At 38.0% G+C, this 18,598-nt stretch overlaps 2 protein-coding genes across 2 annotated transcripts in view; one reads left to right on the plus strand and one right to left on the minus strand.

Moving 5' to 3' along the window:
- slc44a5b (solute carrier family 44 member 5b) overlaps window positions 1-18,598 on the minus strand; it is a 55,361-nt gene that overhangs the window by 28,847 nt on the left and 7,916 nt on the right. Inside the window, exons 2-3 of the mRNA XM_014002918.1 lie at window positions 10,222-10,270; window positions 3,421-3,494 (exon numbers count right to left, since the gene is read on the minus strand). Coding sequence (XP_013858372.1) covers window positions 3,421-3,494; window positions 10,222-10,270 — 123 coding nt within the window. The remainder of the gene's footprint in view (window positions 1-3,420; window positions 3,495-10,221; window positions 10,271-18,598) is intronic.
- LOC106513883 (piggyBac transposable element-derived protein 3) lies at window positions 473-2,993 on the plus strand (the record flags this gene model as incomplete). Its single annotated transcript, XM_014002919.1, is given in 3 exon segments — window positions 473-699; window positions 901-1,120; window positions 1,237-2,993. Coding segments are annotated over 3 exon segments (1,788 nt in total). The 3' UTR covers window positions 2,729-2,993.

An 18,598-nucleotide genomic window follows, 5' to 3' on the forward strand; every position in this document is an offset into this window, starting at 1 on the left:
AATATCTAAATAAATACAAAAATTTAAGAAATGCTTTTATTCTGAAAGGTTAAACTGGAAGTATCACAAGTTTGACAGGGAATAAAAACATGAACTAAATGCTAGCAGGTGGGATGTTCAAAGATAATCCCAGTGCTTTTGCATTATTTACTGATTGTCACATGGAGGACTAGATATTATGATAAATGTTAGCAGTTTAGCTTTAGCTTCCCTTAAATTAATTTATATTTAGCTTTTTATCACTAGCAGAACTAAGGAAATTGTGAAGCGGTTTAGGTGTTGGTGAATATTTTGGTTAGCTGTGTCTACCACTGCTGTAACATTAGCTTTGCAAATCCTAAACCACCGAACAGGTAAGAAAATTAGTGGAAGCGAACGCTAACTGATAACTCAAGATATTTGGTATCCACAAAACATCAGAATCTTGGCTGGAAGCTCAGAAGAAAACTATTTCTACATCCACTAAACAAAGTGAGACCCCGCCCATTCAACTGTGTCCTTTATAGTGGACATGTTGTTAATCTGTATATTCTTTTATTTTTTTGAGTTACCATATAAAGCTCTGCAGTACTCTTTAGAGGACATCCTGGGCTTTCCAGTGATGTGTCATGTGATAGGTTTGCATGCTGGGAAKTCACTTTTTCTTTTCAGTCAAAATGGCTGGCATACAAACAACCACATTTTATGCAAAGAGAAAAGGTAAGCAAAATATTCTTTATCTATTGCTATTTTTACCATGATATTTATATATAGTCTTGTTTATTAACATATCAATGATAATAGTTTTACCTCAAAACATTGTTTTATTATTTTTGTTTTGAATTACCAGTACTTTTATGAATGTCAACTTTAGTGGACACCAGGACAATTCTGATGTATTTAATGTCAATATTGTTGTAGGAGAAAGAAGTGAAGCAGAGAAGATTTTATACCGAATAGTAGAGGGAGATTCAGATTTGGGACTGTCAGATGAGGATGAGCCTGGGACAGGAGAAGATGTTCAAGAAGAAGTAGGTGAAGAAGGAGAGGAAGAAGATGCAGGGGTATCTGATGAGGAAACAGACTCAGAGCCAGAAATGGAGCAGGAAAGTCGTCGAGCTTTGTGGGCCAGGACTACCTTGTAGGTTTTATTTAGTTCTAGGCTGTTGTATTCAATTTTATTCTCATATTAGATTATTGTTGTATTATTTTGTATATTAATACTTATTTGTGTATTTTTTTCAACCATCTAAATAGATACACACCTGTGCTACCTGGGCTTCCTGTCTATCAAGATGACCCTAAAATCCGAGAACACTYGAGTCCAATACAATACTTTTCGCAGTACATTGATGACAAAATCTTTGAAGATTTGGCAGCTTTTACAAACCAAAGACAGCTGCAAACTACAGGAGTGTCACTAAATACTACTGCCCAAGAAATCAAGATTTTCTTTGGTATATCAGTACACATGGCCTGCCTTGGCTATCCCAGAGTGAAAATGTTTTGGGCCAAAAAAACTGAAGTGCCAGTTATTAGCAAGAAAATGACAAGGGATAGGTTCTACAAGCTGAGAAGCTCACTCAAGATTGTTGATGATCTGAATGTAGGAGAAGAAACAAAGGAGTCAGACATTCTTTGGAGAGTCAGACCATTGCTTGACCGTGTGAAGCAAGGCTGTCTCAGCCTTCCAAGGTATAACAAGGTCTGCATTGATGAGCAAATCATCCCTTTCACAGGGCGCTGTCCAGTCAGGCAATATGTCCCTGGCAAGCCAAATCCTACTGGCCTAAAAGTCTTTGTCCTTGCCACTCCAAATGGCTTGGTGTTGGATTTTGAGGTGTACCAAGGGAAAAATACATTCAGGGGCCAACGGTTGGGAGTTGGAGCTTCAGCAGTTTTGCGACTGGTTGAATCTGTTCCTACAGGAACTTGTGTATTCTTTGATCGATATTTCACAACTATCGATCTCATGGATGCTTTGCTTGCAAAGGGTCTTCCAGCAACTGGAACAATAATGAAGAACCGAGTACCAAAGGCATGTCAGCTACCAGGAGACAAGCAGTTACYAAAAGAAGGGAGAGGAGCATCTGTGACGGTTGTCCGGAGGAGGCCAGAGCTGGCAGTCACCAAATGGTTTGACAATAAATCAGTTCTGATGGCTTCCACTGTGTATGGGAAAGATCCAGAAGATATCTGTAGCAGATGGTCCAACAAAGAAAAAGCTCATGTCCAGGTGCGACGACCAGCAGTGATCAGAGAATACAATGACAACATGGGTGGTGTAGACTTGTGTGACAGAATGCTGAGCTTTTATCGCATGTCAACCAGGACCAAGAAATGGACATCACYTGTGATCATGCATTTCTTTGATGTTGCCATCGCAAATGCTTGGATCCAATACAAGTCTGACAGTAAAGCGCTCAGTCGATCAGTTAAAAACACCCAACAGTACCTGGACTTCAAATTGCACCTGGCTGAAGAGCTTTTGGATAGTCATTCATTTGATGACCGCAGTGAAGACAGTGAAGAAGAGTATCAGCCACCAGCCAAAACAAGAATCCCTCAACCASAGCCATCTGTACGCAGACTAGGGGCCAGGCACATGCCAGAGATGGTGGACATCAAGCAWGCTGAAAGATGCAGGAATAAGGGCTGCAATGGCAAGACATACATGAGGTGTACTAAATGCAAGATGTTTCTCTGCATCACCAAAAAGAAAACATGCTTCCAGGATTACCACCGCTAAAAACTAGTAGCTGCTCATGCTCATTTTTACTGTTCAGCTAAAAACAAAGGCAACTGTTGAGCTTTCAAGCAACAGAATGAAAAGAAATMRAGCTTTTTGATCAAACKATAAAGGTTCTACTGGTAATATCATTCTAAATCAATAATCTGTTATTTTTTTTATTTTTCTAAATTCTGTTGTACTTTCACACTAAAATAATCCTGTTGTCAACTACAGAGGACATGTTGTAAAATTAAAAATAAAAATAATTTGGAAAAAATTTAAATTGTAAGGTGTTTTTTTATGCCCAAATAATTAGGAAATCACAAAAAAAAAGAAATTGTAAGACACTTTTTTTCTTCGGTTCCCAGGAGGTAAACAGCAAGAGGTTGAATCAGAAAATGCTTAAGATGCTAAACGTGTATAAAAAAGGTGCATGAAACAGGTGTGCAGCTTTGCATGTGTGAGGGGATAGTTGTTTTTGTTTTTATTAGCACAACTAATTTTAGCGGAAGCTAACTGGTCTGCCAACGGTTTCCTAAGTTAGAAAATACGATAATCAGCAAAGTGAAAAGGTAGCTACGCTATTAGCTGATTAGCAGAACTGTGCCCACTACTGCATTTTTTTGAGTCAAACAGAGTTCTCAAATGTAGTTTGTGATTTGTTACATATTTTTAGTGTGATGTAATCAGAAGCAGTGTGGCAAACTCACCAGCGGTACCCAGAACAGTGTAGCCGAGGATAACGGTGACAAAGATAACACAGCAGGCCACATCAGTGCACCGTCTGTCAATTAAAACACATGAAAACAAACAAATAAATAAAAAATTAGTGAGTGTAGGGAAGCCTGAACATTTGCCTAATATTAAAAGAGAAAAAAAGACGAGTAAAGACAGTTTAATTACTGTAATACTGTAATTTCATTGTGCTTTGTACAATGGCAATAAAGGTTTATCTTATCTTATTATGCATTTGTTTGTAAATATAGCTGCTAAAATATAGTTATAGTTCTATCCAGATACTGTATTCATGATAAAGTATAATTTTTATACTGTTTTGAAAAAAACATCAGTGGAGCTCCACCATCTCCTTGATGAGAGAGAGAATTCAGCACCTCCCCCAAAGGGTTAACTGTCCCACAGGCACAGAAACAGCTATTTGAAGTTTTCTCTTCCTCTACACAGCAGTTTGCCCGTGGAAAAAAAAAATCCCTGCATCTCAGAGTGTGTCTGTCAGAGTCTTTATTCACTGTTTCAGGGCTTCCTGCATAACAAGCTGCCTTCCCCTCCTGCCTGCACAGAGAAAAGCTTTCCGTCCAGCTCTTTTTCAAAACCATTTAGACTTGAAGTATTCCATCCTGCCACAAATGAAGGGAAGTCCTTCCCAGTTCCCACTGAGTCAAGCTGCACTCTTCAAGGGACAGACGGTTCCTAACTTTCCCATGGTGCCGCACACTTTGTGAAAGTGATTTGAGACTCTCGTCTCCTCCAGCTTTCAAAGCGCAGGTCAAAATGTAACTGTGTTCCTCCGTGTGGTCCTCAGAAGTCAAATTGTTCTTGTTCTACCTGCCGCATAGTTATATAAAGATACTGCTCTTGAATCTCTTAACTTCACAACAAACTAGATGAAAGTGGGGGAACCCATATGAACTGAAATAACTGGGTTAGACCCAGAAGTGTTTAAATGCAATCAAATGAAAAAATGTGCATTTTTATTATTATTTCTTGTTCATAAGCTGCTATAATGTGAAAATTTATGGTGTGGATTAGAGCTAGAACTGGGTGGTATATCGGTTCATACTGAAAACCGGTTTGCTTTTTTAATGCTATGGATTTTCCATATACGGACATACCCGTTTAAATAGGCTGAACAACGTTATGAACGTCTCATCAACTAATTAACAGTTTCATGGGGGACATATTTCATTGCTGAACTGCTGAGTAAAAATGCTACGTGGTTGATGAGAGGTGGGACCCAAAGGAGACATATCGGCTGTGTCTCAATTCAGGGGTTGCAGCCTACCTAGACCACGGCCCACGTAGGCCAGAAGCCGTGCAGTCCGGACAGGCTGCATAAAACTGCTGTGAAATTATAAATTTTTCCATGTTTTTTGCAAAGTCCTGCATTCTTTGTTATTTTAACCAATCATATATCTGCATGTTCAACTCATTTTGGAATAGTCTGCTATGACTTTTAGTATTTGTAACCTTAATAATATTGGACTTAATTGCCATTATTTACATTTTAATAATGAAGTACATTGAAATATTTTCAATTCCCATTTTTCTCTGATATGGCCATCTCAGCTTTTAGGTACTGATGTCTTAATTTTAGCTTCTGTTCTGCTTGTTTTATTTCAACAATTCATTAAGCACTGATTAGTGACATCGTTTTTTCAGAAAATGTCATTTTTCTATAGCATAAAGTGTCAGCCAAATAAAATGAGAAAACACGTGAATAAAATAAAAGACAAATAAAAAACATTTCTCTATTGAGAAATGTGTAAAAATGAGGAAATTTTGAGGGATAGTTAAAAGGAAATTATTATGGCAATTGATAGTTTTACCTCATAACCAGGTCAATCCAATAACAAAATGTGCACTAGGGCTGCACAATATAACGAAAATGTATCGTCATCGCAATAACAGTTTTTTTTTCTTTTGCTCTGAGCCCAGAGCAGAAAGACATCAATATACTTATGTAATTGTTTATTAATAGCCAGTTACATCGCCATCACAATATTAAGCACTGTTATCACACATCGCAGGTTTTTCTATATTATGCATCCCTATTGTGCACAACTATAAGATAAAATAAGATGGACTTGTAAAAACAATAAAGACGATATTCTACTTTTTTTTAAACAACAGTTGCACTGAAGAGATAAGAGACGACAGTGAGCTAAAATAGCCTCTGCTTAGTTAAGGCAGGCCCAGGTTTACACTGACAGCAGCTACAAAGCAAATAAAGACAACTTTGAGCAAAAATAGGTTGCTTAGATGAATGTCACCTTCCACTTCTTTCAAATCTCTAACTTTTCCTCAGATGATAAATAAGTTAGCTGTCACTCACACACCCTGGGTAATTCCAGGAAAAAATATATATATATGAGAGATGTTCCTCTCCTCTTCAGCCTGTCTGTTGCTGTAGATTTTGCACTGTAAATTTCCACATTGAGACACAACAGCATTTATTTAAATAAGTAAGTGCATGCTCAGCACCACAGTGTTTAAACAGAGTTACCTCTAAAGCAAGTAAAGGTCAGTGCTGAGATGAAGCTGACAAAATGAGGAGAGCTAAATGATTCAGCTTAGCTCTCATATTATTTTAGGAAAAAAGACAGAGATCGCCACAGATTCCACCTGACACAGGTAGAGTCAAAAGCCTCAGGACACCCTTTTATTTTAGAAAGAAAAGGAAAAATTGAATATCTGAATACCCCAGCAAGTAATGCTAGGCTCAGACCGAATGCGTTTTGAGCATCAGGTTTACATTCAAAGTCTATGGTGGATGCGCATCTAGGGGCATCGAGAAGCCTAATGGCGCAACTAACGCGGCGCGTTTCGATAAAGTAGGTGCAGTTTGAGCATTTGACGTGCTTATGGTGCATCCAAAGCAGCCGATGTTGGAGTTGGAAAATCTGAACTATTGCTGCTTGACGCAGCGCGCCAACCAATCAGAGAGACTCTATGTGATGTAGCGGTGCATTTTCAGACAGGACGCCCACTAACCTGAGAAAGATGGACAGGAGCTCTTTAGCTGAAATCGAGTACCTGTAGTCGGTGTCCTGATCGGAGATATTGGCACTGATGTGGGTCAACGGCTTGTCATACTGAGCTCGGGACAAAACCAGATCTGAAAGCGAGCCTTGTCAGCTCCTGGAGTGGTGAAACTCACCAAACTCAGAACGTCTCTGAATTATCTGGTGAACCAATTATGAATTGAGTGGTACATACTCTCGCTTTCAGAAAAAAAAGCAAAACCACTTTCTTAATTTTACTTTATTGTTAAGCTTTATTCATTTCATAAAAAAACAAAATTTTATCCACCCTTTGACAGAGACCGACTGAGGAAAACAAACAAGAGGCACTTCCCGACACGCATTACGAGTGTCTYGAGCAAATGACGAGCGTCTGAGCTCAAAGTGCACAACCTGAAGTGTTGGACGTGTTTTTGATGCTGAAAACGTGTTTGGTATGAATGTAGCATAATGGGTGAGGGGACACAGACATTCTGCTCTTCTTTGATATGATACATGACCACCTTCCAGTTAGAAAATGTTGACTTTGATCCCATATGGTGGCTTTCATGATGGCAGCCATGTTCTGTATGTAGCCTAAAACACATGTCAAAAATGTGGCCCACAATGGCATTATATGTGACCTGAGAGGGCTTCAAAAATGTATTAACTGAATGTCTTAAAATAAACATAAGCTGCTTAAAGCCAGCACGACCATAAACTACATCTCACATTATGCATGGCAATTTTTTTACCCATGAAATGATAGCATCCCACCACTAGGTGGGGGTGCAAAGTGTTCAAAAGTAGCTGTCAACCAGCAACATTTGACGTGTAACATCTCGACTTTGCTGCATTTTGCTGGGTAATTTTTCTGCAACCCAGGTGTACTGGGAAGTGGGATTTTCTGCACTTACAAGTTGTAAATTTAAACTGGACCGCCCTGTTGGAAAGTGGGAGAGTTCAGAACCAAGATGGCAGCTACTCACCACAACCCAAAGTGAGTAAAACTCTCTTACTTTTAATAGTATTTCTGTATTATTTATTTCACACGTAGTACTTACCAGTGTTTAAAAGAGTACATATAAAAATGTTTCTATGCATGAAATACCACGTAGAGCTCAGTTATTGTTTGCTAGCAGTGTTTGGCCAAAGCAAAAAGATCAGGAAGTCAAAGTTCAACACAAAACATAAAATTATAACTGGTAATGCTCATGTGGCCCTCTGTGAAAAAGAGTTTGATAACCCTGGCCTAAAAGATAGCCCCCCTCACCCATTACTTGCTGGAGTATTCAGATATTTAAATAAAAGGGTGTCCTGATACGTTTGATACCCTGTACATTCATATATTTAAAAAAATAGAATTTAATATTTATAAATTAAAATCTTAGAACTGCTTGAGTTCTGTTTTGACAGGTATGTTGCTTAAACCAAAAACAAAAACAGAATCAGCAGTGAAAGCTCGTCATTTCAATGGGAAACTTTGGTGTGATTGTTCTATTCACAGGCTGGATATTCTGACACAGATGGCATGAGTGCAGAGTAGTGAGGGTGCCATTGTGGCATTAATCTGCCAGACTGTACTCGCTTTGTGATGAACATTTTGCAGAAAAAAGGGGCCAGATTTGCAGGAATAAGGGATATTGTACATGGCTCACAAAAGCCACGGGGGACAGCTGTTAAAGTGAGCAGCAGAAACCCTGTCAGAGAAGTTGTCAACTCTCACAGGGATGAAAGAGAAATCCGGATTTATGTTTGAAGTGCTCATTTAAACTGAATGACACTCTACAAAGATGAATCATTACACTGCATTGCTAGTGTTTAGTTTGACATAATTCAACACCAATTGCATGGGTCTGTTTACAGCTGTAGTCAAGTCCATTACCATGTCTCTGTCTGTAGATGAATAATCAATAAATGCATCAGCTATCTTATTTAGGCTTAGTTTGTATGAAAAAAGAAAGACAACCACTGAGTTGGTCTTTTCCCAGTTCTCATTAAGACAAGCCTGTGGGCCAAAAAATAATAAAAAAAAAAACTTCAAAGTATCCTTGGTGCCTTCACCCAGCTGTACATGGGCTGCAGAGGGTGGGATTTAGAGACACGAGAAAACTATGAAATGCAGAACTCACAATGAACATACACTTATACGAAACCATATCATTTAAAAAAAAAATCAAAACATGGAGTTTATAAGAGAAAGATTTATTGAAAAAATTGTGTTAAAGAAATCAGGTATTCTCCATGGGACGATTTATTTTAAAAGATATGTAAAATAATGTTTACAATGTGTGTCACTGGGTTGATTCAGGCCATCAGCTTTGTGTTTTACCCTCGGATCTGTGCGGTGGTGTGAACACATCTGTGAGCGCCTCTGCCCCAGTCTCTATTAATGTAGCATGACAACTAAATCCATTTGTCCACACTCACAGAGATATGTGAAAAACAGATTACACAATGGGCAGAATCAATACACATGTAAGAGTCAGAGGACTATAATCAACTGTATGTCATTTCAGCTCTCATATCAGTACAGACAAAGAATAATAATAATAATAATAATAAAAAACTAAAACAAAAAAAGTTAATTAAAAAGTAGCCTTTATTAAAAGAATGCATATAAATTGCTGCTTTGGATGTTAAAGTTTTTAAAATATATATTTTGTGATTCGTTGGCGCTGGATGATGTTCAGCTACTTCCGCACTAAATTTAAGCTCCATAACTGGAAAATTGACTGAGACATAGACACTTTTTTGTGTTTGCTATGGCTGATTAGCTGTGGCAGCCATCTTGAAAAAGATTGATTTTCTTATTTGTTCCCTATTTTCCTAACAGAGCACTTCACTCTCAGACTGCAGGTTTACTTGTGGTTCCTCGAGTTTCTAAAAGTAGAATGGGAGGCAGAGCTTTCAGTTATCAAGCTCCTCTCTTGTGGAACCAACTTTCAGTTTCTGTCCGTGAGGCTGACACTCTGTCTACTTTTAACATTAGACTGAAGACTTTCCTTTTTGATAAATCCTTTTGTTAGGTTGGCTTCTTGAGTTATTCCTTAGCTCTGCTACTATAGACTGCTGAAGGACAAACTGGCCACATTTCCTCACTCTGCTGCTGTCTTTAGTCACTTTCCTCTACAGGTTTGTTTCATTATTTCTATCAATAATGTGCTTTTTTGTCTCCCTTTCAGAGGAAAATACACCTGGACCAGTCATTTTGTGTTTGTGTCTCGTTCCTGTCCTCTCAAACCCAGCCGGTCAAGACAAATGGTCGCCTGTCCCTGAGCTTGGTTCAGGTTCTGCTGCAAGTTTCTTCCTGGTAAAAGGACATTTTTCCTTTCCATTGTCACTAATGTGCTGCTCAGGATGGGAGACTGAAGTGACGTGATTCAATATCATCTGATGGTTTCCTTAGATTGCTAACTTTTTATAGATTAGCTTTTATAATGTATGTGAATGTTTTTGTATAGACCTGAGACAACATTTATTGTGACTTGTAGCTATATAAATAAACTGAAGTGAATTGGATTTTAAAAGTTAATCAGTTTGAGATGTAATACCCAATGATTATATTCTGAAAATTATAATTTGTCTACTGTCACACAAAACAGTTTTGCTAAACACACATGAACACATAGTTTTGTTAAATACACATGACACAGACAAATACATGATTACCCATCTTTTAATGATTGTGGCGAATAATAATGGTTCAGTGTGTAATAAACAGCTCAAGTGTCTAAATGAATTAAATGCAAAAAAGGTGAGGATGTTGAGTACCTGTTCTGAACAGGGCCCCTGAAGTTTGGGTCAAACTTGAGTGGTTCACCTGTAAAATAAGAACAGAAGAGTGAATTCAACTTGAACATTAAAAAAAACTGTCAAAGTTCACTGAGAAGTGCTAACACAGATGATAATTATACAAGCTGCAAAAAACTTGCCCATGGTAACAATTAAGCCACTTCAGAATTTAGATGGAAGAATGACCACAGTAACATGGAAGAGCAATAAAAAAAGATAAAACCAAAATGATGTCTGAAACAACACGGCAGTGTAATAAATCATTTTAACTACTCCCCATCCAACAGCTTATCTGGTTCATAGAAAGATTGGCCTTTCTGCCCACCAGGGTAACACTGAACAACTTTTACAAGCAACATAAGTCTCCCAAAGGGCAAAGCCCTGAACGTGTGCACGCTCAGATGTTCCAAAGCATCTACATTTGCATTTATCACTGTCTGGTACTTTTTATCCCTAAATAGTCTCTCTCTCAGTTGACAGGACACATTACGTGTTGCTGGGACTTATTAATCATCACACGTGAAGTAGAACATCACCAAGCAGCTGAGGCAGACTTAGGGGCATCATGAGTGGGCTTCTCCCATCTGCCCAGAACTCGAACTAGATGAAACGTGCACGAGCCAGGTTTCATTTCAAAAGGTTTGAGAAATTAGTACACTGTATAAGGTTCTGCTCTGTTACACACAAACCCCTTTTATAAAACAGAACATAATCCATCTCTATCCTTGACAAACACTGAAATTCACTCCTAACAAACTGCCAGGTGCAATACAGATATTCAGGGTGACATCTTTTTTGAGCACAATTTAATCCAATTCACAAGTCTTTAAAACATTTTCTTTGACCTACCCACCTTTCCTACAGCACTGTTCTTCTCTGAAGTATCAAAAACTAACAAGTAAAATGGGGAGATTGTTGCAAGTAAGCACAAAATCTGCTCAGCGTCAATTAAAGGGGTGCCTTTATACTGCGTTGTCAGTGGAAAAACCAAAGCCCATGACCAGACAGGTGAAAGAGGGATAGTAACATTTTCATGTCATGTTCATCCAGACAAATTGGAGGTAACAATGCCAAACCTCACAAACTATTTCAATATATGCGTGACTGACTATGTGGAATCACTCAGGACCTTTGAAGCTGTGAAGGCAATTTAAACATCTTTTTCACACAACCCTTTCAAACTGTGTGACATATCTTTCCATGGTGGTGTCATGTGTGAAATGATCAATGCAGCACAGGAGGTTGAAGCTGACCTACCACTGACACGGCTCTGATCTGGCAGGGGTGGTAGTCATACAGCCAAGTGGACGTATATGTGCGCAGAAAGGGGTGGCACGTGCAACTTGTTACCAACAGTGCTTCAATCACTGTGGCTCATTCTGTGATGTATGTAAGGCCACAGCAACAGGGCATGAGCCAACTCTATTTGGCATGTTTAAATTATATGTTTTTTGTGAAATAGCTTAAGAGTGCAGGAAATAAGACTGGTGGACTGGATGTGTGCTGCTGGTTGTAGTCTACCCAAATAAGGGTCTGTAGTAAAAAACCATTTGGAAAAAGCCTGGCAGGCATGCAGCAGTGGGGCAGCAAGAGTTGTTTTTAGCTGCACTGTTAATCTCCTCTGATGCCACAGAGCTAGATAATGCCAGTGTGTCCTGCTGAAACCTTTTAGAATGAAATACGTTAACGACAGGGTGATAATTACAAGGTCTGATACAATAATGCTGCGTGAAAAAAGTGTATTAGTTAACAAAAAAGGTGTAAAAAAAATCATAAATATCTGAAACATAATTCTTTATTATAAGTTTAATTTAATAAAATCCTTTCCTAAAAAATTAAATCAATGAAACAATATCTACATTTCATCCAACATAATATACAGTATTATAAAGCACTTTAAAACACCACTGGCCAAAAGTGATATACTTAAATGAAAGAATAAAAGAAAGTAAAAAAATACATCACCATTAAACACATGTATTATAAAAAATGTAATAAAAAAAAGTAAAAAACATGTTTCTGGAGAATAGAACTAAGTGGAAGTAAACACAATAAAGAGGGCCAAGTTAAAAGCCCTGAGGAGCTCCGCAAGTAAGGGTACAACAGAAGACAAAAAAGGTGCCAAAGTGGAACAAAAGTCTAATAAGACGAGGCAGGATTGGATCGTTAGGAAACCCAGCAGGCTTTATGTGATCCTAATGCTCACAAAATTGTAAATTAAAAAATAAAGCTAAAAAAAATGTTTTCACACTTGAAACTGAGTTCCTAGTTCTGTGGCCAACAAAAGAGTTTAAAGTTTTAAAACAAATACGAGGACTGCAATGTTTAGAGGTATTGATACCAGAAAACTATTCCGTCTTAACAGCTTGGATAGTTATTTGTTCTCCTTCACTCCCGCCAGGCAGCATCGTGGCGTCATTTGTCCAGGGCTCAGGACTGGGTTTGGCAGGTCTTAACTTTAGCGAGGCCACTGCAACTAGTACAGCTTGACATGTTAGGCTGAAAGAAGAAAAGAAAAAGAGCTGTAACATCTGAAAAAAGACCCACAGAATCACTGGGGCTGATCTAGAGTTTGTTGGTTACTGATCCACCTAGGTTTAAGATCCAAATCTTCACACTCGCACCGAATCAGAACAATGAATCCAAGATCTAAATTAACCCGGATCCTCCACGCCCTCTGGCAGACTACAGCTAAGTCTGTGAGTTAGCGAAGATGGTTTAACCATGTGACAGGGGAATGGCATAAAAACCACAACAGCCATGTGGTCTGAAAAAGCAGCATTTTCATGTTAAAAACATTAATGAGCTAAAATAAGATCTAAAGTGATTATGTCAGTTGAAACATAAACTGAACAAAGTTAAGATGTAAAAAGTGTCTGACCAACATTCTGACTAGATAACACATGAATATTAAAATCTCCAACTAATAAAAGGTCAGTGATCAGCAGAGTCAGCAAGAAAGACTTMATTGTACCTTGGAGGTCTTGCATAAAACAACACACAGCACCAGGCTGAAATTAGTTTATCTCAAAGCTGGAATAAGACGTAATTAACATGACCTGTTTACAGCGATAGTTCTCCCTGTAAACAGTCACTATGCCTGCTCCCTGACCTGTCACCTCCAGAGAGTTCAAGTAGGTACAGTTCCAGGGGTCAACACAGGGTAGGCAAAGTGAAAATCATGGATTAAAATTATTAAAGCATACAGGTGATTTTAACTCTTTTTCCTATCACCACCGTTAACAAAAAAAGGTTTCCTCCATGGACTCTTCATCCAACACAACACCGATCACTGAGTGAAAAAAACATCACAACACCCAGCCATATCATTATATGAGCTGTGGGAGAGCAGCCCGTTTATACTGTCAGGAAATAGACGTCCAATTTTTTTGTCAATTTTTTTTGGAACAAGACATGCGACTCAAAGTATAAAACAAGCTTCAATCAGGATTTCTCCGACTATTTTCCAAGGAGGACTAGGTATCTTAACAAGCCAGCTTCCCCTTATACCGGATGACCAGAGGAACCAGAGATGAGCCAATTATCTAGCACCTTTCTATGCAACCAGGATGCTCAAAGCTCTTTACAACACAATCTGTGACCTCATTTACCCATTCACGCAGCACTCTATGTCTCTTTACAAAGTTCATCTGGATAAATCCATCTATAGAGAGTCAGTGCTTTAGATCACCTTCATACACTGATGGCCGATGGGACACACATCAGTGGCAGTAGGGGTTCAGGGTCTTGCCCAGATGTGATTGAACAGCAAGGAATTGAACCACTAACTCTCTCATTAGAAGACAACTAACCTAACCAGTCATCCACAGCCACCTCAAGTATATCAGAAAGAAATGGAAAGACAACATTTTTTGTCCTGACTGACCCAAATTTCTAACAGAGGTTTGAATCAGCAGAGAGTTGGCTCATCAAGTGATGAACGACAAAAAATATTAAGAAAACAGCCAAAGTTTGCAGAGATAGGCAAGCCATACACATTGGCACCATCTCATGTTTTATTAATGTTTCTGACAAGCACAACATTCAACAGCAATTTCTTCCCTTGTCTTAAAATTCTGTTTCTACAATTGTACCCCCCCCCCCCCAAGTTTCTCATCACAGTTTCATACATCCATTTTCATAGTAAATGTACAAAAACGTGAGCAGACGCAGACTCCAGTGTGTCCTAGATTTACTGTCCAACACAGGCCTCTTTTATTTGTGGTCAGGCAAATGTCTCCAACACTGCAGGTGTTTTACATTGACTGTGAAAAAGAGGCTATTTGGAAAGGACTGCTTTAACTCTGTTTTTACAAATGATTTAAAGGTGCGAGGATACTGGAGTACTGTGGGACTGCAGTAAAATCAACGCAACATACATCAACTTTTCATTTTTTAAAATTAAAATTGACAAGTCTACTACTCATCTCCATGCAGGAATTACTACTTCTGACTACAAGTTTTGTGTTCATCAGGAAAGAATCAGTACCCTTGGAACACAAACATCAGACTGTCATGTGACCACTCTTTTATTGAAGRAGATTCTTTCATTTGGGAATGCTACGGTACTTTCAAAACAGCAGAGGCACTTAACATGACAGTTTGTGTGTCAAAACGTAAAACAATAAACTAAGTAGCCTGTAAGAGTCGGTATAAATTAAAGAATGAATGCATAAATGTGGCAGTGTATAAATATTTTGTACGGTATAAAAAAAACCTATACAAAAAAAAGCTATCAAAGCACTATTTTTACTCCCTTTAATGCATAAATACTATTTACAGTGTATAGTTTTCACTAGTCAAAAATATATAGAGTTGACTGACATTTTTGCAAACTAGCAGAGTAGAATGATGGGATGGGAATCAGCCCCCTAGAGGAGAGTTAGCATCAGAGTGTCAAATGCTGACAGCTAAGCCTGCTGCTCTGAGCGCAGTGGGAGGGAGGCTGGAGCATCGTGACCTTGGTTACTTCTGTAGGAGCCTCTAGGCATGTCAGCATCAGCCCTGAGTTTTGTTTAAATCAGACCTAATACTGCTACTGTGGATCAGTGACAACCTCAAAGACTTTTACTAAACTGCTGCAGTAAAGCATTATTTAATATTAAAATATATACACAAGATAAGGATACACAATCATATATAAAATTCACTGTACTGTTTGAGCTACTGGCCAAAGTGCAATTTTATTTTGTTTACATTTACTAAGTTTGTAAAACAAACCTCTTTTTGATGAGGAAAAACTGAAACAGATTTACTAAAAGTGCCATTTTTAAAGCTTGTTGTTGTTCAATGTACCATGCCCATACCCTTCTACTGTACAGCTGGAGCAACAAAGTCAATGTACCTTTTCATCTGCACAGCAAAGCATGCTTGTTTTTTTCTCTGTGGAAATTATTTACTGGTTCTGATTAAGTTAGCTATGTTGTTAGGCATGTATGACTTTTTAGAAGTCATTTCAAGTGTCACTGTCCAACAGAAAGATCCAAACTAATGAGGTTCTACAAAACAGCAGCYGTGCATCTTTACCCTGTGACCATGTGATCTACTGTAGCACCAGAACAATGAGGGATGATTATAGAAAAATTGTAGCATTATTAAAATAAAAAAGTACCATAATGATAATATAACWAAATATTAGTGTATAAAAGCCAGTTATGGACAACTGACAGCCCATGGGCTGGATGACTTCTGTCCAGCCCACCAATGAGGCGATTTTATTGACTTCAGGTCTGGTTTGGATCATCGTTACTTATATATTTACTTTTTCATCTACTGTTGRAACTGACTGTTGAATGAAATTAAGATTTATATTAATTTATTGTAAAAAAAGATAATTTGTGATACCCAGTTGGGCTTGCTGTTAATAAAAGAGATGTTTTGTCGGCTGTTTGGTCGCTATCTTGACTCCTACATGTTGTTACAGATGCAAACAGTGGATGGAATAGGTGGGACTCACTCTAGTGTTATTTAAGTCMATGATCCAAACCTATAGGTGAATGTTGCTGCCTTGAATTTTCTTTATTTTCTAGCGRTTCTAAAGCACATTTCTTCCTACTGAAGTCCACACTCTGGGAAGAAAAATAAACTCTGATACCCGATGTAATTTGTCCACAAATTTGTCCCAGTTAAATTTCCACTGTTTTTGGCAGAGAGAGATTCCTCTGTGCACAACGTCTGTTTTACATCCYTCCATGAYTTTTTTGCAGTTTGACTCCCTTCATAAATGTCTGCCTCCAGGTACAACAGTCAGCTTCTGGAAGAGAGTTTTGAAGCAGAATGCAGCYTCTGKGCGCTCTAAACTTCTGACCAATCATACAATAAATTCTTATGCAGAGGGGGGTGAAAAGTTGGTCCGTCTGGTTGTGACAAGAGGACGAAGAGTCGAAAGTGTGAACTAAGTGAAGCAATTTTTGTCATGCAACTGTGACAATTCAGTCTGAATTCAGCAGTTTAGATGGAGAATACTGGGCGTTTAAATCACTGTCTAGGTCTCTTACCCCCACAGTCTAACATTTACCAAATCTGTATTACAAACTGTAAACTTTATTATATTTGTTCACTCTAAAACTAAACACTACATTTTTACTATTCAAACAGGTCCAACGCTGCAAATCCCTGACAACATTTAATGACTTGCCCAAATAATTAATGTGAAAACTATCATTTATATTACTCGGTAAAGCTATCTCATAATAAAGACATGACTATTTATAAAGTAACAGCCTTGGAAGAATTWAAAAAAAAAACTGATAGTGTAAAAAAGCACCCCAGAGTAAGTGTTAGGTTTTTATTTGAAACAGATATTTGAGGACAGAGAGACTTCAAAATATCTAACAGCCTTTGTTCTGGCTACAAAATAGGCCACTGAGCCACATCACTCTCTAACTGCAATCATAGCAATAAAATAGGAATGTTTTGATCTTAAACCATTGCTCTCAGCTTCCTGTCAAGACTGTGCAGAGTAAAAATGCAGTGTTTAGAGAAGCTGTCCATGCGAGAAAATTGTTAATTAACAGTGTGCCCAACTCAACATTTCTGTGGTGAATGGAAGTTAAATCTACGTTGTTACACACCTGTCACTAAACGGTTACTTTTCTACTTTTCTGTTTGACTGATAATTTCATCAGTACATTATGTGCACACAAAGCAGAAGAGACATTGTTAGAAAATATGAGATAAACAAGAGAGTACACTGAAACCCAGACGTTGGGTTGGAAATAACTAACAAAATGACAGCTTGATGGATTATTAACACAACATTTACTGTTGTCTTTTTGCAGTTTTGCTCATTTATATTATAGTSAGTTAATAATTTGCCATAATTACTGAAAACAACTTTTAAGAGCAGATAGGCTGCCAGTTTAGGTGTAGATAATTTCCTCTACAACACTCTCCTTGATGAAGTCATTCATGAAAACAAATAATCTGTTTTTATTTTCTGCTAGAGTCAAAACCACAGTTCCAAAATAGTTAAAACTGAAATGAAAATTAAAACAGAATGTAGTAAGTTATCAGAAACCCATATTGTATTCACAACAGAACATATTAAACACATTAAATGATTACACTAAGAAWTTTTTTTGCATGGAAACAAGGGTTATTTTCAAATATGGCTTCTTCTTTGCATAATAGAGCTTTAACCTGCATTTGTGAATGGCTCGTGTTTAGAGAGATCTCAAATTATTTGCACATTTGCTTTAATGTGTTTTCTCTATTCTCTAAAAGCTGTTTATTTTTAACTTTAGAAAACTTGAATTACGTAAAAAAAAATAGTATTAATCACATTTTTCATGAGGTGAGGACTGCGGTGGATCCCTCCCCTGATTCTGAAACCTAAGTCTCCCCTGCTTTCCTCATGAAGTGGAGAGTAGTTAAGTCTTCTGTACAGTCCAGCTTCTTTTAAATGCTTCTTTAATGTACGCATACTAACTGAGACTTCGTGAATATTCCTGAGCATTTCCAGTATCACCTCGTATGTATGTCCTGACTCAAAATATTCTTGGATAGCAGCCGCTATGTTTGGATCACCGATAATATCCATATTTTCAAAAATGTGCTACAGGCAGAATAACTTCCGGTTCAAGGGTCAAACAAGATCGTCGTCCAATCAGAGATGTCTCACTGGAACCTAACTCTTCCAGGCGCTGTAATGTTGTGTTTTCTGTAATGTGTTTTCTGTAATGTATTTTCTGTAATGTTGTTGTGTTTCTGTAATGTAATGCGTTTTCTGTAATGTATTTTCTGTAATTCGTTGTGTTTCCTGTAATGTCGTTGTGTTTCCTGTAATGTCGTTGTGTTTCCTGTAATGTCGTTGTGTTTCCTGTAATGTCGTTGTGTTTCCTGTAATGTCATTGTG

This window comes from Austrofundulus limnaeus, unplaced genomic scaffold, assembly GCF_001266775.1.
Source record: "Austrofundulus limnaeus strain Quisiro unplaced genomic scaffold, Austrofundulus_limnaeus-1.0 Scaffold15, whole genome shotgun sequence".
NCBI lineage: Eukaryota > Metazoa > Chordata > Actinopteri > Cyprinodontiformes > Rivulidae > Austrofundulus > Austrofundulus limnaeus.